Source organism: Lissotriton helveticus, chromosome 5_1 (assembly GCF_964261635.1).
Source record: "Lissotriton helveticus chromosome 5_1, aLisHel1.1, whole genome shotgun sequence".
In the NCBI taxonomy this organism is placed as follows: Eukaryota; Metazoa; Chordata; class Amphibia; order Caudata; family Salamandridae; genus Lissotriton; species Lissotriton helveticus.
The window spans coordinates 21,281,728-21,308,464 of NC_136065.1; the positions used below are offsets into that span (position 1 = coordinate 21,281,728).

A 26,737-nucleotide genomic window follows, 5' to 3' on the forward strand; every position below is an offset into this window, starting at 1 on the left:
GCCAGGGCGGCCTGGATCAAAGGAAAGGGGTGTATCCACCCCCTTCCTGGGTCCCACCCATAGGGGGGGACCTAGCAGGTAATCACGCCCCCCAGATTGGAATAAGAGTGGGAGCAGTGCCAATGCACATCAGATTTCCTGGAAGAAACATTAGAAACGAAACTCTGGACCCTTGGACCTCCATCTCAACGTGGAAGCCCGAAGAATCTCCCTTGTGGTCAAGGAGTGACCACCCTGCAGCAGCAGGCACCATCCAGCCCTCGACGTCTACTTCGTTGCAGTTCCCGCCGGAACTCGAGCGACTGAGATCGACGAGATCAAGCTTGCCTGCCTTCCAACAGCCCGATCCACAGTCCCTGCAGAGCTGAGACCCGTGGAGGCGACCGGAAGCGTGGGGCACGCCATCTTGAATTGACCACGAGACGCTGACCGTGCAGCCCACGAGTGACCCTCGAAGCTGTGCACCGGGGTTTGAGAAGCCCCCACCCTGAGCTACTCCTGAGCCGAAGTTCAGCCCTCCACACTCGACGAGTGCTGCGTGGGGCCCTTCTGCTCCATTTGGCTCAACGCGTTGGCCCGGTCACTTGCCAGCCGGCTAGTGGTCCCTGTGCCGACGAAACTACAAAGAAGACTCGTGAATCTGGTTGCTCCAGATCCACACCAGCTCCCCTGAAAAGGAGCCCCGACTCTGACCTTCCTGGTCCGAGTGAGAAGCAATCTTCTGATCCCGCGTGGATTGCTCTTGCCAAGTGTTGTTTGCTCCAAACTTGAAGCCGACTGCACCGACGGTGAGAGCCTGCGTGGGACAGATCGTGACCTGCTCCTGGACGTCGCAGATGCCCCAGAGCCCACGTGACAGCGGAGAGAAGCTCCTCGACGACCACCTGATTGCGCCCGACATTGCCTGGTTCCGTCCTGGTTCCACCCTGGTCACTGCTGAGTGACCCAGACTCTGTCCCCTCTGCTTTCAGGTACCCTTCGACTTGAGTCCACCCTTGGACTCCACCGGACACTTCATCTTTAACCCGCCTGCAGCCCTTTCAGCTTCAAGCACCAAGAGCCTGCGTGTCAAAACCCGACGCCACTTCGACCCTGTGCACCCACTTCCTGTGGGTGAGGTAACTTTGCTCCGCCGGTGTTCCCACACTGGTGCACATCTCTAGGGTCTGTGTGTTAAGTTTTGTTCCTCTAGGTCCAGCGGAAGTGTCCTTAAACTTTAACTTTATGACTTTTACGCACCATTGGTTAACATTGGTGCATGCGTGCGCTTTCCGCACATCTCCCGAATCCCGAGGGCCATTCCCGACTTCAGCATTGCTTGTCCTGACTGCTCCCAGCGATTCCCTAGGCCCTAGACCTAACCACTGCTCGAGTGGCATCTCTTATACCACTTGTTTAGTATATGGTTTGAGTGGCCACCCGCCCTCATCCATAATTGTGCAACTTGTATGTTTAAACAGTGCTTTTGATTTAACGCTTGTGCCCCTTTATTCATAAAGAATACTGGGGATTGTTTTTAGTAATAAACACATATATTTTTATAATATATACTTGTGTGGTGTCCTTTCATTTGATATTACAGGATTGTATGTGGTAAAACAGCTCGCTTAACACGACCTCTTAAGTTAAGCCTTTAGGCTGCTTAGTCCATGCTACCCCTAGGATAGCTTGTCTAATAAGGTTGACTTACAACCAGACACCATAAGGGATTGTTTGGTCTGATAATAGGTGGTTCCAGAATTGGAAACATCACCTATCAGGCCAACTTCTCACAATGCGCCCATGGAGTTCTATGCCCGCTGATAGGAGAGAGAATGTGGATTGCTTATCTCAAGCTACAGTGCACGATAAGTTGTCCATGAACCAACATCTTTTCCCTGTTCAGGTCTGGTATTTTTCCTCAAGCAGTGGTGTACTGGCAACACATTACTCCTTCAAGGAAGCTTTGACTTCGACACATATTTAGCCCTGGTGTGACACCATCTGCTGCTCCTGACATTTTCCGGACGGTACACTGGCATATTTAACTTAGCCTGACACAGATCTCACACACCGATCCAGGAATCTTAGAAAGCCTTCTCACATTTACTCTGGGCAATTTAGTCTTTCCACAGAATGAAATGTATCCCAATCCCAAACCAATAAGGAGGAAATACTTTCTATGTTTAAAAACCTTTTGTTTTTCAGATTATTTTGCTAGAATCCCTAATAAACAAACCAGGGGAGGTGATGGTTGTGCTGCAGCTTTTGTTAGCTAGTTGCCTGCTTCAACAGCACTCTTAACTATTTCGACCTGCATCTGCTGCCTCCAGCAGAGCTGGCTATAGAGGACTACAGTTCCTGTCTGCCTGCCTGCAGTCTGACCTCTTGAATAATCCTCTTTTTTCTTTAATTTCGTTTTTCTCTCATCCAGAGTTTTCTTCAGACTGCTTCTTCCTTCACTCTTGTTCTAGTCTGCACTTTAGAGCCAAGTGCAGTTACAAATAGGGAAGGTCTTATCTTCACACAAAGAGGATAATGCCCAGGCCACCAAGAAGAACTGCTATTGACACTTGTTGGCAGATAAAGTGAACAAAATGAAGAAATTCATGAGACAGACTCATCTCACAACCAAAGTCCTCCATTGGAATCCCCTTAAACATGGTAAGATCTTGAAGAAACTAATTATTTACTATGTGGTATCACTAAAGAGAATGGTGAGAAACAATTAAACAAAAACTAACACTTGCACTATAAACCCCTTTAAATAATATTAGCAGAGTTATCGGATGCAGGGATTCTGAGGCGATATTCCAATGAGTCTGAAGCGTCCTCGAACAGCACATGCACACCATCTCAGTACCTTGACTCCTCTCCTCAGGTGCATGGAACCTCGACGCCTTTTCCGATCAATCTCTTCCTCACCGTCATCCTGCATCACAGCGTACTTTCTAACCACTTCATCAAGCTGTGTAAGTGCTACAGAGCGGTTTTCTCGTAAGCGGCGAGCAAGGATAGGGTCCATTAGGGCGGGGTCAGTCCCTGGGGTGGAGAGAAATAGAAAAAGTTACTCATCACAGTCACGCCTATTCTATTATGGACCACTATTAGATAGCGCAAGAGGACAGGTGCTAGGACACCTATCAGGTGCATCAAGCATCATAGACTATGCAGAGAAACCAATGACTGGGAGTCCCTGATTTCTCAAAGGCTCGGCTACATCACTCTCACATATTGTAATTGTAATTTATATTTATATAGCGCATTATCACCAACGGTCTCTAAGCGCTTGCTTTGGGAACCCGTCCTGGTTTTTCCCTGTGAGATAACCCGTACTGGGCACCCCCAAGGTGAAAGCCAGGCATCCCGCCGCGGGGAGCCATAGTGGAGATTAAGCAAGCTATTGCCCAGAGTTGCAGAGTGTGAACCCATGATTCGAGCAGGCACCGAAGCAAGAATTATCGAGTCTGTGGACATTTTGGGCTCAAGACCCTGCCGCGTCGGGAATTGAGCCCTGGTCCCGGGTCTGACCTCTGCTTCATGGTCTGCCTCTTCTAACCATTGAGCCACACTTCTCCACATATGTCACCTATGCCACCTATGCCATGTGTGTAAATACTTTGTGGTCAGGTGGGAGTGAATAACTTAGTAAGGTAGCTACAGTGGTTATTAACTTTTTTAATCATGTATCAATTATCCCTTTTGTCGTGAGCATCAAATTCCAGGAAAGGGAGGTCTTCACTCTTCCAGAAAACAACAATACTCACAAGCAATCACTCAATGGGAAGGAGGGAGGAAAGCTTGGGAGAACTTTAAAAAGTTTTGAACTGTGAGCTTTTCAGAATGACAAACTTAGCCGAAACCGGTTATAGAACACACATTTTGGGTACTTAGTTCTCCCTAAAGAGTGAATAACAGCGCTCCTGGCCTACTAAAAAAGAGATAAGAGGGGAGATACTTTTCGGTACTGAATGAAACAGTAAGTAATTAATAACGTCTAAGGTCAGTCAGTGATCTGTCAAGCAGAAAAAGGATGCATACTGGGTATGTAGCATTTTCCGTTCGAGGCATGTGAGCTATAGATCACATGCTGTGCATAGACTAAAAATCAGTTATCTCCCAAAGCGGTGGCTAACCTGTAGCTGTTGCAGTGGTTTGAAATAGTGTACGTAAAACTGCTTGGCCCACACTAGCTTGCTCTCTTGCTAACACATCTACACAATATTGTTTTGTGAATGTGTAAGGTGTAAACCATGTTGCAGCTTTGCAGATATCATCTATGTGTACGTTTCCTAAAAATGCTATAAAGTACAAGTTTTACTTACCTTCGGTAACGATGTATCTGGTAGAGACGATTCTAGGCGCAGATTCCTTAACGTAGAATTATCCGCAGGCGTGAGACTGGATGTGGAAATTTTTTGCCACAGCATCTCTGCGCACCATGGGCGTTACCTCGCAACTCCGCCCTGACGACGTCCGCGGACGTGACGTCAGTGAGGTCACAAGTCCTACCCTGGCGCGCTCACGTCAGTTTTCTTCAGAGAACGTTTCTGCGCCACAACGCAGAGCAATCACAAAGAAAACTGTGAGAATAAGAGAACAGTGTGCGAAAAAATCAGGTAAAATGAAAGGGAAGAAACGAAAGGTGAGGAACAGCACCATTTAGGAAAGTGCCAGACACTGAGTTACTGAAAGTCATGGAAGGAAAGAGCAGAGCACCGCTCTGAGAAGCAACCTTGCAAAGCGAAGGTGAAATTCTCCCTGGAGGCAGAAAAACATGTGAAATGTCATAAAAGACGACAGAAGTCTGCAACCACAAGCTATAACAGTGAAGGGCAACAAGTCCGGAACCGATGAGTATCGACAAATTACCCCAAGACAACACCATCAAGGAGGGTCGTATCCCCTATAAAGAGCTATGGCACAGCCAAGAGACCCCAACTCAGAGGACTGCAGAGGAGTCAGAAACCGTAAGCAATGAAAAAGGGTGAAGATTATGAGTAAGCCCCACAATGGAACAACCAGGGTGCAGGATGCAGAAGTACACATGAACCTACCATCCAATTACCAGAAAGGAAGGAGTGGAATAAATAAACAGAACGTAGCATCCCGCCAGGGAGAAAGTGAAAGAGGGCACTCGTAGAAGACAGCACCACCCGGAGGGAGGAGAGTGCAGAAGACCAAGCTGAAGGTCCTGGCAGAACGAGGAGGAAGGGCGGGTCGTGAAGGGATCTGCGTCTAGAATCGTCTGTCAGATACATCAGCCGCAGATTCCTTAACGTACAATGGATACCCTGGCCAAACCCAGAGGGGAGGGGGGGTTCTGCAAGAGAAAACTCACCAGATTGGAAGAACACAGGGCACCAACAGGGGATGTGTCATTGGGACAGGAAGAACAGCCCAGTCCCCACCAAGCAGAAGTAAGCAAGAAACAAGGAGAAGGGAAGGCCAGGATACCACAAGCCTACTCAAGGGACAAATGCCATCCACCAGAAAACCCTGGGGGACAGACGGCACCAAGAGAGTACCAAAGGAAGAATAGAACCACCCACAAAATCCAAGGAGAAGAGGTGGAAACGAAGGCAGAGCCCGCCTCAGGAGAACACACACAGCGAAGGGGACAGCTGAACGGGCAACACCCCCTAGGCAGGGGACAAGGCAGAAACGGCCCCACGGGCGAGAAGCGCGTAAGTGAGAAGGAAGACACAGTCGCGCAAAGTTCCAGCAGAGCAAGAACAGGAGCTCACAGGTACACGCTGAGGCCCACTGAGGTGGACCATAATGACCATGCGTGCGCAGCAGGCAGCTGGTAAGTACTACGAAGTAGTGTGCCCAGAACAGCGACCCCCAGGAAGCAAGTACATGTAGTAAAGACCTAAATCCGTAAACCAGAACCCAGGAGAACACCAGAAATGTCCCAGCCCCCTGGAACACAGAGCAGAGGACCCTGCCGAAACAGACAACAAGGAGGAAACGACGCCGTACACGGCATGACAAAAGTCGGTCTGGCGATCCAGAAGCTGAAGAGGGAAGGCAAAACACACAGAAGCAGATATCCCGCAGGAACAAGGGGCAAATGTACTACAGGCAAGCCCTGAAAAGAAGGATAGAAACACCACTGGATACTGAGCAGGACAGAACCTGGAGCAGCGCAAGCTGCGCGCAGGCAGAAGAAAAAGGGCTGCACTAAGCGGTACACACTGACACCAGGAAACGCGAGGAACCCGAGAATGTATCCACACCCGCCCAGATCAGGACAGAGCTATACAATTGCCAACAGGAGCCCCACCTAGGGTATGGCACGCCCCAAAACAAACAGGGGAACACCTCTTAGGGAAACCCACAGCAGAGGTCAAGAACATAAAAGACCTGCGGGTATCACGCAGGTGGCTTATCAATCAGCCAAAAAATACACAGAAGGTCCAACCTGAGGACCTATACGGCTTCACTAACAGCCAAAAAACACACACCACAAAGCTGAAGGGCTGTACCGGCAGCCAAAAGAACAGAGGGGTCGACTGAAGGACACTGAAGGCATTCTAAGCCACACACAGCACACAGACGGGTCAACAGAAACACGAGGCCCAGAGAGAAAGATGGGATAAACGCCTCCCATAAGACACTTGAGTACCGACAAGCCAAAGCTTACGGAGGGGGGATGAGGACAGAGCCCCGCAAGGAGTCGTTGAACAGCGGAGTCCGCGTGGGTGTTAAATAAAACAACTCCATCAAAAGGCAGGTCAACAAGAAACTCCTGAATATTCTCCGGAAAGACGCTATCCCGCAACCAAGTATGGCGAAAGAGGACCACAGAATTCGCCACAGCGCGGGCGAGAGAATCAGAGACATCCAAGGCCGAGCGGAGAATAAAGAGAGCTAACTCCCGACCATCCATCACATAGTGCCGCAGATCAGCGCGGACACCTTTGTGAGAGATGCGAGACAGAAGGGAGTCCGCGGAATCCCAGAGGCCGGAGGTAGCCCTGGCCAACACACAAAGTGTGTTGTGCGCACGCATCGCAGCACTAGTGGACGCAAAAATGTTTCGCCCCCAGGAGTCAAACCACCGGGCCTCCCGTAACGGAGGGAGCAACACTGAAGGCAAGTAAGGAAAAGCAGCCTGCAGGACAGGACCCTGGGCAGAGGGGTGGGAAAAAAGACAGACTGGATCGTGCGGAGCAGGGCGGTGGCGGAGGCACTGGATCCTCCCATAGCAGGACGCCCCCAGAAGAGAGTTGTGGAGCGAAGCTTCAAACAGAAGAAGCGGCTCACCTCCACCAGAGCCATGGTGGAGAACCTCCAACAAATGGTCCGTTGAGATTGGAGCGACTGGGTTGCCCATTTGCAAAATGCCAGTGGCCGTGGAAATTGCCCGGACAAAGGCTACACTCGCCTCCGTAGGGTAACCAACTGCAAGGTGTGAAAGAACGAGTCCGGAGGCTGTGGACACAGACGGCGTAGAACCCGCCCTGGAAGCTACCGGTGAAAAGGCAACGGCGCGGCATCCAGTCTCCAGTGAAGAGGAGTCTGCACCGGTGCGTCCCCAATCGGCACCGAAGTGTCCACCAGGAGGGCCGAGTCGGCCTCCACCACCACATGCCTCATAGGAGAAAGGGGCGGGGTCAGCACCGAAGTGGCCATTGAACGGCACGGAAAAGGCGCCGGCTCAACATCCGAGGCAGCCGCCTGTGCAGAGGACCGAAGGGGGCCCGGGGAGGTGCCCCGAGTCCAGGCCTCCTCCTGCAGCGCCGCCAGGGCCGGGGAGGAAAGCCGTCGGCGCCAGAAATGCGTCTGCTCGGCCTCTGGTAAGACAGCCGCCTGTACAGAGGACTGAGGGGGACTCAGGAACGAGCTGAGAGTCCCGGCGACCTCCTGCGACACCACAGGGAACCCGCTGGGTTTTGCAGCAAGGTAGGGGCGCCGTGGGTTGAAGAGGGGTACCCTGTAGGGCCGCACCTCAACGACACCACTCCTCCATAACCTGAAGCCGAACTCGTCGGCGCTGGGGGCGAATCCGCCAGCGAGTCCGTGTAAGTCCCCGCGCAGGGCGAGGGATCCGCGAACGTCTCAGGAAGAGGAGGTGGGCCCAAAGAAGCCTGCAGAGCGGGAGCGTAGGCTTTCATTTGGGCCCTTGTCGCCCCAAGGCCAGGAAACAGCTGGTGGGGGGGGGGGGGGGGGGGGCGACGACGCACATCCCGAGATGAACCTGCGCCGTCTGAAGGGCCTCGGTGACTAGCTGCAGGACTTATCGGCGGGCGAGCGATGCCCGTGGGGTGAAGGACTATGCCGCAGCCGGAATCGGCGACTCCTGGACACCTCTGATGTAGAGGACGGATGCTGTGACGAGACCGATCTGGACAAACTAGCCGAAAGCTATTTCATCCGGCGCTCCCGCCGGGACTTCGGCTTGAGATGCTGACAAGCATCTCAGTCCGCAGAATCATGGTGCACGCCCAGACACCACATACAAATAGGGTGGGGGTCCGTCGCCGACATCTGATGCATACAAGAAGTACACGCCTTGAAACCCGAAGGCATTGCACACTGTTCCCAACGCAAAAGCGTGCAAGAGGCTTGAAAATAGGTCAAGGAAACAATACGGATCCGTTTGCACGCGGAAAAGAAGGAAACTGACATCAGTGCGCCGGGATGCGACTTATGTGACCTCGCTAACGTCGTCACGGCGGAGTCGCGAAGTACCGCCTCCGCGAGATGCTGCGGTAAAAAATTTCCGGATCCAGTCTCACACCTAAGGATAATTCTACATTAAGGAATCTGCGGCTAGTAGTCTCTATCAGATGCCCCCAGTTTGCGAGAGGAATGTGCTGTGGGGGTATTGTTAAAGTTCTTTTTGCTTTTGCATAGCATATTTGAATGCACTTGACTATCCAACTTGCAATGCCTGATTTTGATATTGGATTACCTTTATGTGGTGGAGCAAAAGCGACAAATAGCTGTTTTGTGGAAAGGTTTTGTCCTTTCTATATAGTAAAGAATTGCTCTTTTCACATCCAAAGTGTGTAAAGCATGTTCTGCCACAGAATCTGGTTGAGGGAATAATACAGGCAGCTCAACAGATTGGTTGATATAAAAAGCAGAAATGACCTTTGGTAGGAATTTAGGGTTGGTCCGAAGAACCACTTTGTTTTGATGTATTTGTAAGAATGGTTCTTCTATGGTTAATCCCTGTAGCTCACCCACTCTACTCAGAGATGTGACAACTACGAGGAAAGCTACCTTCCAAGTAGGAAATTGTATTTCACATCTATGCAATGGTTAAAAGGGTGGACCCATTAGCCTGGTGAGGACAATGTTGAGATTCCACACTGGAGCAGGTGGAAGCCTTGGAGAAATGATCCTCTTAAGTCCCTCCATAAATGCTTTGAAGACAGGCACTCTAAAAAAAGAGATAGATGTCTGTTCTGTAGGTATGCAGCTATTGCAGCATGATGTAAGCGTATGGAAGAATACGCTAAATTGGAATGGTGCAGATGTAGTAAATAGCACATTATGTTTTGAACTGAAGCGTCCAGTGGATCGATTTAACTGTTATTACAATTATATCACAAATCGCTTCCAATTTGCTGCATAGCATGCTCTTGTGGTAGGACGTCTAGCCTCTTTGATAATGTTCATGCAGTCTGGCGGAAGATTAAGGTAGCCAAACTCTGGGGGCGTGGCCAACCAGGCAGCGAAATGGCCGCTCTGTGAGCATGCTCCGCCGGCTACACCAACTAATCCTTTAATACTCCTTCTCCAGAACCCATAAGTGCTAAAACCAAACAGCGCATGGGTAGCAGACACATACCTCCGCCTCCGACCCGACTTTGGTGAATGTTGGTGGCCGTGGGACGCGGATGCAACCTCCCGCGCCTTTGGCGCTCTGCTCTACTTGAGTGACCCCGCGGGTGTGGAGCCGCCGCCGAGCTGCATTGCGGACTGGGGACCGGGGATTGATAGGCCGTCCGGAGCCCGACCGGGACTGTTGCGAAGTCCACGGAGAAACGGCGCCAACACCCGACCAAGCTGCCGGTGAGTCGCGCCTGTGCCTGGGAGCTCCTGGGAGACAGAGGCGTCCCCTCCGCACTACATTACATGCCGCTGTGAAATCACGGAGAAGCTTCGGGGGCGGGCCTGCGTTGCACCCGCCATTTTGTCGGCGGTCTGTCTGCAGAGTGCGTGCGGCGGCTGGGACCTGGGCCGGCTCCCGCACTTGGAGGTCTACATCGCTAAGGGCTGCCTGATGCTGGGGAGCGCCTCTAGACGTCACTCACTGATCCTGATTGCCACAGACTCTGCTGCAGCTAGCTCCTGATTTTGTTGCACCGGCTCCCTTTCCCTGCTGAGAAACGGAGACCCTGGGACTGCTGGCTGCCTTATACTAGGTTCAACGTGGCGCACAACAGCTAGAGGCCGCGAACTTCCAGTGTAGGTGGAGGCTCCAACTTTGCCGCCATTTTGTAAGCCAGGGGCCCCCGGCTGGCACTGTGCTGTGCGTCTATCACCGCCTACCTACCTAAACTGTTCTGAGAACGATCATACATAAACCAAACGGTCTAACGAAGCTGAATGTGCTGCGATCCTGAACCGATTTAACACCTGCAGTTGCCCTGCTCTGCGCTGTGAGTGCCACAAAGAGGACAGATCTCCTGTGCAACTCCTCGCGCGCCAATTGATACCCTGCACAATGGGGAAAAATGACGCAAGACAGCCTAAGATCACGTTTGAGCAAAAACACCCTGACAAATCGAATTCGGCAGACCAAGCTGCGGGCGCATCTATGTCACAAGGTTCGGGAGCAGACATGGACTTTGGAGCTCTGATGATGGAGGTTCGTGCGAGCCTCAAGAGCATTGACACCAAACTGGATGCAATGTCCTCACAGCTGGAATCTGTGAAAACTAAAGTGGATGCCCACGAAACGAGGCTGGATTGCTTAGAAAACAGGCAAACCGAGTGCAGTGAAGGGGGCGTGGCTTGAGCGCCGACTGGGATGGCGGCGTGAGCTCGGAGCTCCGTCCCGGATCCTGTATTTATCCTGGTAAAGCCAGCTACAGAGCTACCAAGACGTCCGGAGCTTTCACCCCCCGCACCAGACTCGCGGGGGCGAACGTGTTGGGGCCGGCGACGGCCCGACGGCAGTGTGGAGAGCCAGCACGGAGCTCCTGAGGGAGAGAGCCCCTGGACCCAAGATGGCGGCGGCAACGACCCGGGCAGGAGAGACGGAGGTCGGTGGACGCGGCCCGGCGGAGGTGAGCAGGAGCGGCTGCCGCGGGTGAGCGGTGGGACAGAGCCCTGCCTGCACGAAGGGAGCCGACGGTCCCCGCACTGAGGTGAGCGCTCGGCTGCTCGGCAGCTGGTGGGCTGGGGGCCCTTCCCCCGCAGCTGCCCTTGGTGGATTGACGACGCGGGCTGCCCTGGGACGACAGGGCCGTGCTGGGCTGCACTGTGGGGGAGGCGGGCACCCCCGAGGATACTGGGTGCCGAATTTGTGCAGCGGGCCCCGGAGCTGGGGAGGATTGGCTGCCAGATGGGGGGTCCCGACCGTCACCATCCCCTATGAAGAGCCTGTGAGGGCGGCGGAGGAGCGGAGTGCGGGCCAGTGATGGGCATACAGTGGAGCGGCGCTGCCTAGACATACCGCAGTCGACCGAGGCGCTCTGCCCCGAGGGTAGTGGGCGGCCAGAGCGTTGCGCGATTGGAGCCCCCTGCCGGGCCTGGAGAAGGAGGCTGCATTGGGGGACCTGTGGAGGAAGTTTTCTCCCCCTTTGGGATTCTAGCACCGGTCCACAACGGGGCGCCGAGTTGCAGGAAGTCATCCGCATACCTGAAGGCGTGACGTGGTCTGGGCTCCTGCAAGCATGTGGCTGGAGGCCGCAGCCTTCAAGGAGGTGCATTGATCCCGGGGATTGCACGTGTACTTTGCTGCTCATACTGACTAATCCCTCTCACGCCGGGCGGCCCACAATTAGGAGGGGGGCACCCAGGCCTGACGCAAGTGCAGTACTCACGTAGAGGAATAGCCCTGCCCGGGGATTGGGGCCTGCGGCTGAACGGTTTACCCCCGAGTGCTGTGGCGTACATTGGTGTGTAGCCCGAGATGGCTGGCATAGGGGGAGAAGCGGCAGCGGGACTGACTCAGAGTTTGGCGGCTGGGCCGAACACGGCTAACGCCCTCCAGGAATGCCCGGATGAATCGGCGCAGGAACGCAGGCTGAATGCACGCCTTGATGGTATCTTGGAGGCGATTACAACGACCAAAGAGTCACTGCACCAGGATATAGGGCAGGTGGCGACGGGGCTGGGCCTCCTGAGGGCGGATCACGCCAAACTATCTGATAGGGTGAAAGACAACAAATCGCTTCTTCAGGAGCTCAAACCTGCGGTGGTCACTGCGGAACATAAACTGTCTGATATCCTGGCCCGACTGGCGACGCTGGAGAAACGAGCGGAGGATTCCGAAAGTCGCAACCGCCGGAACAACGTCAGGGTGGTGGGCCTGCCCGAAAAAATCGAAGGGGACGATGCTGTGAGGTATATGGAGGACTGGTTCAGAACCACCGTTGCTCCTGAAGGCTTGTCTCCGTTCTTTTCCGTTGAGAGGGCGCATAGGGTCCCGTCTCGTCCTCCCATGCAGGGTCGTCCCCCGCGACCGATGGTAGCCAGGCTTCTGCATTTCAAGGACCGGGACCTGTTGATACAGAGGGCGAGATCGGCGGGACCCTTCCAGGTGGACAATAGCCGAGTCACAATCTTCCCGGACTACACCCAGGAGGTTCAGAGGAACAGAGCGACATTCCTTGCGGTCAAGAAAGAGCTCAGAGAGGAGGGTATTCAATATTCGCTGCTCTTCCCAGCCCGTCTAAGAGTGATACTGGACGGAACGACCCACTTTTTCCACACCCCTGATGAGGCCTTGGTTGTGGTTAGAATCGTACAGGGCGGGAACTGACCGTCAGCACAAGGATGGGAAAGAGAAGAAGAGGCCGATTCAGATTCGAAAGTCTCAGCGGATCCGCAAACGCGACAGGCTCAAGCAGGCGATGAAGGAAGACGTGTTGGCGGCGGAACGGAGGGGAGCGTTGGCTGCCACGGCGACGATAACGGGATCGCAGCAAAGGGAGTTGGAGGAGGACTCAGAATCGGAAAGCGGAGGCCGCAAATCGGGTGGAGAACTTTCTGAAGCGGATAGCTCTGTGGGACCGTCGGTCACGCCGCAAACGGCGGATGGGCTGTTTAATGTATAAATGTGGGGGTGTGACGATGGTTCTTCACGGATGTACACTTATCCAGTTGATCGGCGTTTAGCAGGTACTCTGTTGCAATTTTCACATGGGATCGTGGGCATGGGGTGTGGGTTGACCCGCCGCGGGTTGGTGTCGATGTACCCCCCTATTGCCCTTAAGGCTCCTGTGGCGACTGCCGCAGGTTAGTGGAATGTGTGTGCTGTTGTGGGTTTGGTTGGAGGCTGAAGCTGCGCTGTTAGGTCCTGTCCTGGGGAGTGGGGTTGGGGAAGTTTGTTGGGGTGTTTGGGGGGGAGGGTGTGGCTGCAACGATGTGATGGGTTGGTCGCAACGGGTGGAGGGGAGGAGAGACAGCAGCGATGGGGTCATTACCTGATGTAAAGTGCATTACATGGAATGTTCGGGGTCTCAGAACAATGTCTAAGAGATACAAGGTGCATGCTTATCTAGTGAGACGGGGTGTTCAAATTGCCATGCTGCAGGAAACTCACTTGACCAAATTAGAATGTGATGCATTGCAGAAAAGGTGGCGTGGCCAAGTGTTTGGAACCTCTTATTCGGCGTTTGCGAGGGGGGTTCCGATATGGGTCAGAGCGGGAGTCCCATTCCAGGTCACGGATCGGGTGGTGGACCCAGGAGGTCGGTATGTGGCAGTGAGGGGGAGGCTGCATGGTTCTGAGGTGGTATTATGTAGTGTTTATGCCCCTAATGTTGACCAGGCCCGATATTTTGATGTCCTCTCGGGCTCCATGGCCCATTTTCTGGCGTGCCCCATTATCCTAGGGGGGGACTTTAACTCAATCACAGATATAGTATGGGATAGGTCCCATCCGCCGCTGGCGGACTTCCCGGTGCGTAAGCTGTCGGAACGTAGGAGGGACTGGCAGGAACGATGGGGTTTGCTGGATGTGTGGAGGATGCAACATCCTACTGTTAGAGATTACTCCTTTCACTCGACACTGCACGCTCTACATGTCAGAATAGATTCCATACTGTGTAGCGCCCACATAACAGCCATGGTGACACATACTGAATATCTTGCCAGGACCATCTCGGACCATAACCCCCTGCTGATGGCGATCAGATGGCAGAGGGCAAGATCTGAGATCCCGACCTGGAGGCTGCGGCCGGACACTTTAGAGGACCTGGTGTTTGGGGAACCGGTTAGACAGGGTTTAACGCTGTATTTCGATGAGAATGAGGGCTCGACTGCAACGAGATCGCTGGAATGGGACGCAATGAAGGTGGTGGTGCGAGGTGTGTGCATGGGTAGCTTCTCGAATGTACGGACGTCCGTCCTGGCGGATTTGGGAAAAGCGGAATGTGTGCTGAGAGACATTGAGCGGAGTAGGCCGGAGCGACCGGATTTGCAAGAACGACTGCTGGAGGCGAAGGAAGTGGTGGCAAGGGAGACAGAGCGACTGAGATGTTATGAATATAAGCTATACCTCATAAAGGTCCATGCGGAGCGGGATAAGGTGGGCACTTTGTTGGCAAAGATTGCTGACCCGGTACCGAGGAGTGGCCCGATTATGTGCATCAGAACAGAAACAGGGGAGGTGGTCCACGCGCCAGCGGCCATTTTGAAGCGTTTTCAGTTGTATTACACGGGCCTGTATGATACTCGGTTGGAGGCGGGTCCCTCGGACATAAGTGATTATTTGCAGGAGATACAGCTCCCAGTACTAGACGAGGAGCCGGCGAAGGATTTGGGGGGTCCGATCTCTCTTATGGAGATCCGAGGGGCTAATAAACAGATAGCCAGGAACAAGACGCCGGGGGTGAATGGACTGCCTATTGAGTTTTATGCGAAATACGTGGATGTACTGGCGCCCAGATTGTTAGCGGTGTACTCGGAGGCGATGACACTGGGGCGCCTTCCCGTTTCCATGAGAGAGGCGCTGGTGGTCCCGCTTCTGAAACCGGGTAAGGATGCACTGGAGGTGACGTCGTACAGACCCCTGTCTATGCTGACGGTAGACTACAAAATCTTGAGTCGCGTATTGGCTACCAGACTGCTCCCGCATATGACCATGTTGGTACACGGTGATCAGGCAGGGTTTATCCCTACTAGGAACACCGCCATTAACACGCGCAGATTGATCGGTATATTGCAGGATGCCTTGGGCTCGGACGGAGCGTCGGCTGTTCTGTCAGTGGATATCGAGAAAGCCTTGGACAGCCTTGAGTGGTGTTACCTGGATGTGGTGCTGGAGAGGTTCGGACTCGGTGAAGGGTTTGTGCGCTGGACGAAAGTTCTATATTCGTCGGCCACGGCCAGGGTGCGAGTGGGGCCACTTATATCATCCGCTTATCCGGTGCGTAGAGGAACTAGGCAGGGCTGCTCGCTCTCTCCCCTTCTGTTCGCTCTTGCGATGGAACCGCTGGCGGCACGGGCCAGGGCGGGGGAATCCTTTCTGGGAGTCCGGTGCGGAGGGACTACTCACTACATTTCCTTATATGCCGACGACCTGTTGCTGTATTTGGAGGACACGGAGGAGGCTTTGCGTGGGGCCATGAGGCTGCTCTCCTCCTTCGGCGAATTATCAGGGCTTAAAGTGAACTGGGATAAGACCTGTGTTTTCCCGCTGCGAGCAGATGTTCAGCGCCCTACTCTTGCGGCGAACGTGGTATGGGAGGACAGGTGCTTTACGTACCTGGGAGTCCGGATCTACCATGATGCGGTGAGCCTACTGGAGGGGAATGTGGGGCGGTGTATCAGGGGATTGCGTGGCTGCATGTCCTTCTGGGCAACTCTTCCTTTGTCAGTGCAGGGACGGGTGGCATTGTTGAAAATGGCGGCACTCCCTCGACTGCTGTATTATTTCAGGACCCTGCCTGTCTGGATCCCGCAGCGGATTTTTCAAGATCTGCGGTCAATGATTATTGAGTTCCTTTGGGGACTTGGCAGACGCAGGGTGGCGTTGCACACCATGATTCGGCCCAAACTTGAGGGGGGGATGGCAGTGCCGGATTTTGAATTATACTACCTGGCAGCTCAACTCCAGATTCTGACACAGAATGTGGCCAGGGAATTTAGGGGTCCTGACCGGGTCCGTGGGATAGGTATCCAGAGACACGTCCTCTCCTACATTGTTATGCAACAGAGATTGGCGTTGCGGGAGCTTTCCTTAGAAGAGAAAACCCTCCGACTCTGTTGGAATAGGAGCCTGAGGCGGGCACGAGCAGTGCGACCCTATGCCCCGGAGATTCCTATAGGTATGCTGACGGCTTTGCCGCATGGGGGAGATTGGTCTCCGCTGGCGGAGTGGGAAGAGTTGGGGCTACAGGTGGTGGGCGATCTGTTTGTGGAGGGGGTGATGGCCCCGTTTGCGGTGCTCCAGGAGCAGTTTGGTCTCCCGGATGGGGATTATCTCCTGCACGCGGCGATATCTGCGGCAATGCAGAGGCACTGGAGGAGGGGACTGACGGAGCTGGGAACGACCATGGCCTGCCAGTATGTGATGATGGCCGCGGGTACAATCAAGGCGGTGACCTGTCTCCAATCGCGGATGTTGAACGATGGGCTGGAACCGCTCACGGCGCTGAAAGCTAAATGGGAGGACAGTGTGGGCAAGCCTATACCGGACACAGAGTGGAGCCACATTCTGGCTCGGACATGGAAGGGTAGCAGGCATGCCAGGTTCCAACAAATACATTTCTTCCTCCTGCACAGAGCATATCTGACTCCGGGGAAACTCCACCGGCACTTTCAGGTGCGAGACGCGGCGTGCCCGAGGTGCCTAGCCCGGGAGGTCGAACTGGACCACATGATGTGGGGTTGCCCGAAGCTGGGTACGTATTGGCCCGAGGTGGGCGCCCTTCTGAATGCGGTTACGGATAGGGAAGTGGAATTTGACATGGCGGCATGCCTTCTACTGTGGTTTCCCCACACAGCAAAAACGAAAGTCACGAGCAAGTTCATTGATTTGGGGCTTATGTTGGCGCAGAGGGAGATCACCTGGCGTTGGAAAACTAGGGAAGGCCCGGCGGTGGGAAGATGGACGAATGAGCTGTTGAAGTGGTCGAGGTGCGAGAGTGTACTGAGATTGCGGCAGGCCACCAAACTGGGGAAGGAGAAGAGCTTAGAGGCGGTTAGAGCTTGGGAAACGATTGTGCAGGCTTTGAGTGATTACTTAACGGTAGAAACAGAGGAGAGACTCTCGGAGACTGAGTTCCAGGAGACTAGAAGCACGAACATTTGATCAATGTTGACGACGCACTACTATGTCCAACGCACATCATCACCACCCACATCGGCAGCAGTTAGAGGGAGGGAGGGGATAGAGGAGTACGTAAACTGCCCTATTAGAGCTGAAATGAGGTTGGCGCAGAGTATTCAACGGGTGGGTTGTCATGTTGCTGTAGGAGCGGGACCAGGCTCTGTGGCCCTAATGAGCTCGAGTGTTGTTAGTGTGGTAGGTACGACCCCTCTAGGGGGTATTTGGGGGGGGGGGGGGGAGTTGTTGTTGAGGGAACATAAAATGCGGAAACAGGATTGTGTTGCTGACCAGACATCCCTATGTACCATGCTGGGAGACCTTTCTTGCACATTGATTTAACGCCGCCCTGCCTCCAGGATGTGGGCTGATGGGCTGTGTACTAATTAGGACAAATGTGGTACCTTGTATGAGGACGGGGCTGATGGTTGACATTCCCGATGTTTTGTCTGTAATTCTGCAATAAAAACATACTTTCCAAAAAAAACAAACTGAGTGCAGTGAATTTCAACAACATACCAAACAGCACATCACCAACATTGAAAAGGAACTGGAATCCCTGCGAGCCAAGACAGATGATTTGGAGGCGCGCTCCAGAAGATCGAACATCCGCATCACGGGTATTCCGGAGTCTGATAACACTGGCAAGATGGAGGCGTTTGTGGCGGATCTCCTACACAAGCTCTTCGACCCGCACCTATCGCAGGTGTTCACGGTTGAACGCGCGCACAGATCGCTTGGGAAGGTGCCAGCACCGGGCACGCCGCCCCGTCCCATTCTTGCTAAACTGCTTAACTTCCAAGACAGAGACCTCGTGTTACGCCTCGCTAGGGAGAAGGGTAAGATTACGCATAAAGGTAACCACATTTCATTTTACCCTGACTTTACCCCCCTGGTCCAGGCGGCACGAAAAGAGTTCCTGCCAGCCAAGAAAATTCTTTTGCAAGCTAACATCAAATACGCACTTTTGTATCCAGCTAAGCTAAAGGTAATTCATGATCACACCCCACACTTTTTTACGGACGCAAAATCAGCGCTGAAGTTTGCGAAACACATTAGTGGGCCTGAGGCGAGGCGCAAGTCGCCGAGGCTTGAATCTGACTTTGATCGACTAAGTGATAACGACTAATATACTGGCATTGTTACACTACTGAGCTTTTTATCTCGATTCTGAAGTATTGCTTTATTGGTCTGGTCCTCATTCTTCAATTTATTGACCTGTATGCCATGCCTGAAGAACAGATCAAGTCAGACTTATTACCCTGCTATGCTGTAGAGACTGATGGGTCGCCAGTTTTGTCAGTGTCCTGATATATACTCCTATTATGACCCTATGTTCTGATAACCGATTGGGACAAGGAAATACAAACTTGAATGTAGCCACCCTGTGTAAACGGGGGTGTACGCCTGGAGCACCACACCTCACGGGGTGTCTCCCTTTGATTGAGTGTCTAGTTTGTGACAAGATATGGGTTTCCATAGATGGGATTTATCACGACCTGATTGGGGGGTTAGTGAGGGTGGGGGGTGGCGGGGGGGGGGTTGGACTGTTTGCGGAATGTTCAAAGTTGGTGCTATAAAGGATATACTGTGGTTGCTGAAACACATAACGTTTCTACACTCATATTGGGCTAAGAAGGTTGGTGAAGTGAGGGCGAATACCGGACTAACGATTTGTGTCCTGAATATAAAGCGTCATGGGGAGTGTTAAGCTGTGGACTTGGAATATAAGAGGGCTGGGGGATCATAAAAAAGCCAAGCTGATGCATGGCATGCTTGCTAGACACAATGTTGACATATGTTTTTTGCAGGAGACTCATGTAAATTCTACCCCGTCGTCCAGATTGAAGCACTCGAGATGGTCACAGGTATACTCTGCGATTTTTTCAAACTATGCTAGAGGTGTAGCGATACTCATTCGCAGAGGCCTGGACTGGCGTGAGCATGATGTTGTACTAGATGGGGAGGGTAGATATGTCATTGTGCATGGTTCTCTACAAGGCAGACCACTAATACTTGCCGCCATTTATGGCCCAAATGTAGATGACCCAGAATTGTTTTAGAGATGTCTGGGCCCGGATAACGATGTTGGATTGCTCGCATATTGTACTAGGGGGAGATTTTAATGTTCCACTAAATGACACTTTGGACAGGAGGGGAGTGGGCAGGCCTACACACACTGGGGCCCGTCAGGCCATTCTTGATGTGATGGTAGAAGGGGTTTTATCTGATGTGTGGCGGGCTAGACATCCAGTTGACGCTGTAGGTACATGTATAACCGGCCATCATTCAGCCTGGTCCTGCCTAGACTACTGGCTGGTATCACCGGCAGTGGCGACGTGGACGCTTGACACTTCCATACAAGCCAGGTCACTTTCTGACCACGCACCCTGCCAGTTAGAATTGAAGATACCCGGGGTCCCAAAGCGAGCGTTTAACTGGCGATTGCCCCCCTATGCCCTAACTGACACTGTTTTCACGGAGGAATCCGAGCAGATATTGTGCACTATTTTGCAGAAAATGAGGGGTCGACGTCCACGGTAGCTACAGTTTGGGACGCTTTCAAGGCGGTTATCCGCGATCAATGTATTTCTAGACAAGCTGGAGTGCTGCACTCTATACGCACCTCGCTGGCTAAACTTGAGTCGGAACTGCGTGTGCTAGACCTGGCATTCTGCCACGATCCGTCCCCGGAAACGGCGGGCCAAATGAAAGCGAAATTGATTGCCTTTAATGAGGAAGCTCAACGGGAGATTGTATTCCTGGGGAAACAGGCTGAGGCCCGAAGATACGGGGAGGGGGACAGACCGAGCAGGACATTGGCGGGAATTATTGCTCCTCGCACTCAACTTCACTACATACACTCCATTAAAAATAGTGAAGGGAACATGGTAGTTGGTCAGGAGAGGGTGCTTGCAACGTTTGATACATTCTACGAATCCTTATACACCTCCAGGCAACACACTGTTCCTGAATCTCTAGACAATTTCTTAGACTCCATTGCCCTTGTATGGTTCAATGACTCCCACCGCCAATATATGGACGTCCCCATCACTGTCCAGGATATAGCCCAAGTGATTAAAAGCATGCCTGCAAGCAAGGCCCCGGGCCCAGACGGTCTGACTACGGCCTTTTATAAGGCATATACTGAGGAACTTGCGACCCAAACTGCATTCGGTCTTTGTTGAAGCCCTGGAGTTGGGAACCCTACCTGAGACAATGCGCGAAGCTTTAATTATAGCACTGCTCAAACCAGATAAGGATAGCCTGATCCTTGACTCCTACCGCCCACTCTCCTTAATCAACGTGGATGCGAAGATATATGCTAAGATCATTGCAGACAGGCTACAGCCTTTGCTACCGATGGTAGCACTCCCTGATCAATCTGGCTTTATACCTGGTAGAGCGACATCCCACAACCTCAGGACGATTTTTTCCGTCCTTCACTACCTGCATCCTTCTACGCAAGCTGCGGTTGCGTTTTTAGATGCTACCAAGGCATTTGATTCACTAGAATGGCCCTTCCTATTTAGGATTCTGAGCCGAATGGGATTCAGTCCCCTCTTCATAAACTTGATTAAAGTGCTATATGTCGCGCCTAGAGCTAGGGTACGCATCAATGGGCTCGTTTCAGAATCATTTGCAATATCCCGTGGGACCAGACAGGGCTGTCCTTTATCCCCGCTATTATTTGCGATAGCAATGGAACCTCTTGCCGCTCGGATTCGACAACACCACACGGCGAGGGGGATAGGCTTCAGTTCACGGAGCCTACTTATATCTTTGTATGCCGACGATGTCACGCTGTATGTTCTCAATCCCTCAGTCAACTTGAACCCCCTATTGAGAGAGTTTGTCCGTTTTGAGGGCCTGGCTGGGATCTCCATAAACTGGTCGAAGTCTGTAGTCTTCCCTCTCACTGATACCACGCGTGAGGCGCCCTCTGATTATCCGTTGCGCTGGGAGGTCGAGGCTGTGAAATACCTAGGGGTTTGGATCAGCCGTGATTTGCAGGAATTGTGGTCTCTCAATTTTGGGAGAGCAGTGGACTGGCTGGAGGGCAAGGTGGCTATATGGAACAAACTACCCTTATCGCTGGTCGCAAGGATAGCACTGGCGAAGATGGTTGTCCTCCCCAAGTTCCTTTACCTATTCGTTAATCTTCCCATACCGCTGACGGCGCATTTTCATGCAAGAGTGCGCTCATTACTTCTGACACTTGTGTGGGCTGGTGGCCAGGCGAGAACGTCTTGGGCGCTGCTTACGCTTCCACTGCGGCAGGGCGGTCTGGGGGCCCCCGACATGAAACTCTACTCACTGTGTGCACCGGCTCAGTTTTTGCACTTCTGGGCTTTTCCCACCCCTTACCAGCCGCATGTTGCGGTGGAAATGGATGCGGCGGCTCCATCCCCTCTGAACGTAACGTTATATGGCAAGGTGTCTCGCCCTACAAAAGACGTAGACACGGTGGAAATGCTCCGCTGGACGTGGCGCGAATTGCAGAATAGAGCCAACCTACCCCTACTATATGCGCCAGCGATCCCGCTACGAGGCAACCCTATGTTACCCTGCTTGTGTGTATGAGGTGGCACAATCAAACTCCGAGGGCAGACACTGCGCACATTTGCTGATTTGTACCCTAATGGCACCTTTCGAGACCTGGGCACACGCGAGGAGGGACACCCGGAGTCATTTTCTGACTTCCTTCTATACCACTCACTGAAGGCGTCCTGTAAGGCGCTGTGGCCCCAATTCCCCGACGAACCGCCACAGCTCGTGGCTCTTCAAAATCTGCTCTCAAGACCCTCCCCCAGAAAACTTGTGTCTCGATTGTACAATTGTATGCAGGACCAGTCCCCCGTCGTAGTGCCTTCTTCAATGCAGGCCTGGAATGCGGACCTAGAGGAGCCCATTACAGAGGAACAGTGGGAATTCTGCTGTGGTCAACTTACAACGTTATCGCCCAATTACAGGCTGAGATTAGTACATTTTAAGTTTTTACACAGGTATTACCGCACGCCGATCTCGCTGCACCGCATGGGTCTTAGGGAACACTCTGACTGTTGGAAATGCGGCCACGAAACTGCCTCCTTTATACATGTGGCATGGAGTTGCCCTAAGCTAGAGCAATACTGGCTAGACATCTTCACTGCTATTAACCAGATACTCCATAGGTCAGACACACCGTCCCCGTTACTGGGGCTACTGGGCTGGGTTCATGACACATTACCCGCGCACAGAAAGCTACATGCGATGCTGCTCCTTTATGCTAAGCGACAGGTGGCGATGCACTGGGGTAGGCGAGCGACTCCTTCATTCGCTGCATGGGTTCGAGATGTGACATACGGAAACACACAGCTTGAGCGATACTGGGAGTTAATGCCTTCTGCTTCCAGGCCTAGATATGTCTGGGAGCCCTTTACGCGATGGACGCGTGAGCGTGCATCCTCTCCTGACTCTACGCAGTCGCTGCCAGGAGCGATCTCCGATGATATGGGATGACCCCACTTTCCCTGCAGCTGCGCTCCTCTGCGGCTGCGTGGCCCGGCGAGTAGCTGTATTTTATGTGCGCACTCCTGATATGATGCAGTCATGCGTGCCTGGGGTTTGTTCTGCGTCTCCTGACTGCTGTGTCGCCTCCCCCCCCCCCCCCCCCCCCCCCCTAAGTGGGTGGCCCCCCTCCTCCCCCCCCTGCACTTCCAAGGTCCCCTTTGCTATATGGCCTACTACCTATGCCGGTATGTTCGCTCTGTGTCGCTCCGCCAACTGCCATTACTACTTCCATACACCTGACCTAATGCCCGTTTATAGCTTTATCCCATGCACCAGAGTTTGGTTTTACTAAGGTTTTTCCTTTTAGGGAGTGGGTGGGGGAGGTGGGGGGAGGGGAAAATTGGTGGATAGGCGTTCCTTAAATTGAAATGGGCTTTTTCTCTGCTCCTTGGACATTCGTACATGTACAGTTGACCTGCCCACCTTTTCATTGATAACTGTCTGCTGCATGCCTATCTACCGGAATATTGTACACAATTATGTTTTTTGCTGTTACATATGCTCATTGTTGATGCTCCTGAGGTGCTGCTGTTGTTAGACCACTGTATACTATGGACTAAAATCTATCCTTCATGCTGAACTGTTGCTTGATAGCGGCCCGCCTCAGGGTTGTCGGCGCGACGCTGTGTGACTGTATTTTGTTCTCAATAAAAACTTTAAAAAAATAAAAAAAAGTAGCCAAACTCTAAGATTTCAAGTGCCAGATCGCAAGGTTGAGATGGCTGGAATCTGGATGCCTTATCTCTCCATGGCTCTGAGTGAGCAGATTGGGAGTTAGGTGTAGTTTTTGGTGAGAAACTACTGAGAGCTCCAACAGGGTGGTGAACCAGGGTTGTCAGGCCCATGTGGGAGCTACTTGGATTAATATCGTATTATAGACCCCGAGCCTGGTTCCACTGATGTGCTAAGCACTCCTGAAGGGGGTGCATGTGAAGTCTTGCGTAAGGAACTATTAGTATGCAAGACGCCATCATCCCTAGTGACTGCATGAACACTTGAGCTGGCAATGAGTGTTGAGGCTGGAACTGGCAGATTAGAGTCTGCATGTTGCAGATTCTGGCCGTTTGTGTATCTAGGACATCTCAAATGATATAACTGATGACAGAAAGATCATGGCGGGGAAAAAAAATGAGGCAGCTGTAAAAGAACAATATAAGCTCATGCTAGCAGACTATAAGAAAAAAATAATTACGGAAAAGAGCCATTTTTAGGTCTCGGCCTAGAGACGCGCGAAGCGCGTTCTCGGCAGAGAACTATTGTAATCATGTCAGCCGCCAAAGCCGACAAAACGAGACAAGAGCTGGGCACGTGCCCAGCAATCCTAATGGGAGAGGGAGCGACAAGTGCAGAAGTAGCAGACCTTGCCCTGGTAGCATGAGCTCTTATACCCTCAGGAGGGTCCTTACCCGCCAAGGAGTAGCAAATCTTGATGCACAGGATTATCCACCTGGAAAGCGTGCGCTTGTGCACCGACCTGCCCTTCCGACAGCCAGCAAAAGCAACAAACAGCTGGTCATCAATCCGGAAGTCTTTAGTCCTATCCAGATAAAAAGACACCGCCCTCTTGGGGTCCAGACGGTGCAGTCTCTCTTCCTCCTTAGACGGATGAGGGGGAGGATAGAAAGTAGGAAGGGTAATGGATTGTCCTAGATGGAAGGGAGTTACCACCTTAGGCAGAAAAGCAGCCCTGGTCCTAAGAACCATTCGTTCAGCATGAATGGTTAGGAATGGGGGCTTAGAACTAAGAGCTTGAAGCTCAGTCACCCTCCTTGCCGAGGTGATTGCCACTAAGAAGACCGTCTTGAAAGACAAAAGTCTCATGGGACACTTTTGCAAGGGTTCGAAGGGAGAACCCATCAAGAAAGTCAGAACAAGATTCAAGTCCCACTGAGGCACAATAAATGGAGAAGGAGGGAACATATTAGTGAGGCCCTTCAAAAACCTCAAAACCACTGGAGATTTAAAAAGAGACGGCTGATCCGGCAAGCAGAGAAAAGCCGATAACGCCGAAAGGTAACCTTTGACTGTGGCAACAGCAAAACCTTGCTGCGCCAAAGAAAGAGCAAACCGCAAAATATCAGACAGATGAGCCCTCAAAGGGTCAACAGCCTTCTCCCTACACCAAACAACAAATTTAGACCATCTATACGAATAAATGGACTTGGTGGAGTCACGCCTGGCCGAAAGAATGACATCCACCACATCGTAAGGGAGAGAAAAAGAGTTCAGGTTGCCCCGTTCAATCTCCAAGCATGAAGGTGTAATGTCTGGAGGTGGGGGTGTAGAACCTGCCCCTCCATCTAAGAGAGGAGGTCTGCCCTGAGAGGGAGACGGAGCGGCGGGTGAGAGGAGAGGTGGAGAAGGTCTGAGTACCACACCCTTCTTGGCCAATCCGGGGCGATCAATATAACTTGGGCCCGGTCCTGGCGAATCTTCCTCAGAGCCCGAGGAATCAAGGGTATGGGAGGAAACGCGTAAAGGAGTTGATTTCTCCAACTCAACTGAAACGCGTCCCCCAAAGCTCCTTGCATCGGATACTGGAGACTGCAGAATAACGGACAGTGAGCATTCTCGCAAGTGGCGAACAGGTCCATCCGAGGAGTCCCCCACATCCGAAAGATGTCGTGAACCACCTCCGGGTGAAGCCTCCACTCGTGATCGGCAGAGAACTGCCGACTGAGAACGTCTGCACGAACGTTCAGAACTCCGGCCAGATGATTTGCCATCAGACAAATCTGATGGTCCTGAACCCAGGATCAGAGACGCAGAGCCTCTCTGCAGAGACACTGCGACCCTACTCCTCCCTGCTTGTTGATGTACCACATCGCGGTCGTGTTGTCCGTCAGGACTTGAACCAACTGACCGCGAAGGGAAGGGAGGAAGGCCTTGAGCGCCAAACGTATCGCCCGTAACTCTAGAAGGTTGATATGAAGCAACCTTTCCTCTGGAGACCAAAGACCTTTGACCTACAGATCCCCCAGATGAGCACCCCACCCTAGAGTGGATGCATCCGTTATCACTGTGGCCACCGATGGTGGAAGTTGAAAAGGCTTTCCCTGTGACAGATTGCCTTCCACGCTCCACCAAGACAGATCCGCTGCAGCTTCCCTGGAGATCCTTACTGACTCCCCGAGATCTCCGTTGTGCTGATACCACTGCCTGCGGAGGCACCACTGGAGTGCCCTCATGTGCCAGCGTGCATGATTGACCAACAGAATGCAAGAAGCCTTCAGACCGAGCAGACGAAGGACCTTCAGGACTGGAACAACCGCTCCATTGTAAAATAAAGGAATAATTTCCTGTATGTCGCGAATCCTTTGAGGTGGAGGGAATGCACGACATACAGTAGTGTCATGTACCGCACCTATGAACAGGTTGCGCTGGGAGGGCACCAGGTGAGACTTGGGTACATTTATCGAAAAACCCAACCAGTGTAACAACTGAGTTGTCTGCAGCAAATGAAGGAGCACCTTCTCTGGCGACTCTGCTTTGATGAGCCAGTCGTCCAGATACAGAAATACAGGAATCCCCGATCTTCTGAGATGTGCTGCCACCACTGCCATCACCTTGGTGAAAACTCGAGGCGCAGTAGTAAGTCCAAACGGAAGTACCGCAAACTGGTAGTGTTGCGAACCCACCGTAAAACGGAGATACTTCCTGTGCGACTTCAGGATAGGGATGTGAAAATAAGCATCCTGCAAGTCGATCGACACCATCCAGTCTTCTTCCAACAGCGCTTGA

General features: G+C 52.6%; 1 protein-coding gene across 5 annotated transcripts in view; it reads right to left on the bottom strand.

Moving 5' to 3' along the window:
• DAXX (death domain associated protein) overlaps positions 1 to 26,737 on the bottom strand; it is a 1,076,799-nt gene that overhangs the window by 210,549 nt on the left and 839,513 nt on the right. For all 5 annotated transcript variants that reach the window (XM_078641632.1, XM_078641631.1, XM_078641633.1 and 2 more), the window contains one exon: positions 2,843 to 3,021. In XM_078641632.1, the coding sequence (XP_078497758.1) occupies positions 2,843 to 3,021 (179 nt within the window). The remainder of the gene's footprint in view (positions 1 to 2,842; positions 3,022 to 26,737) is intronic.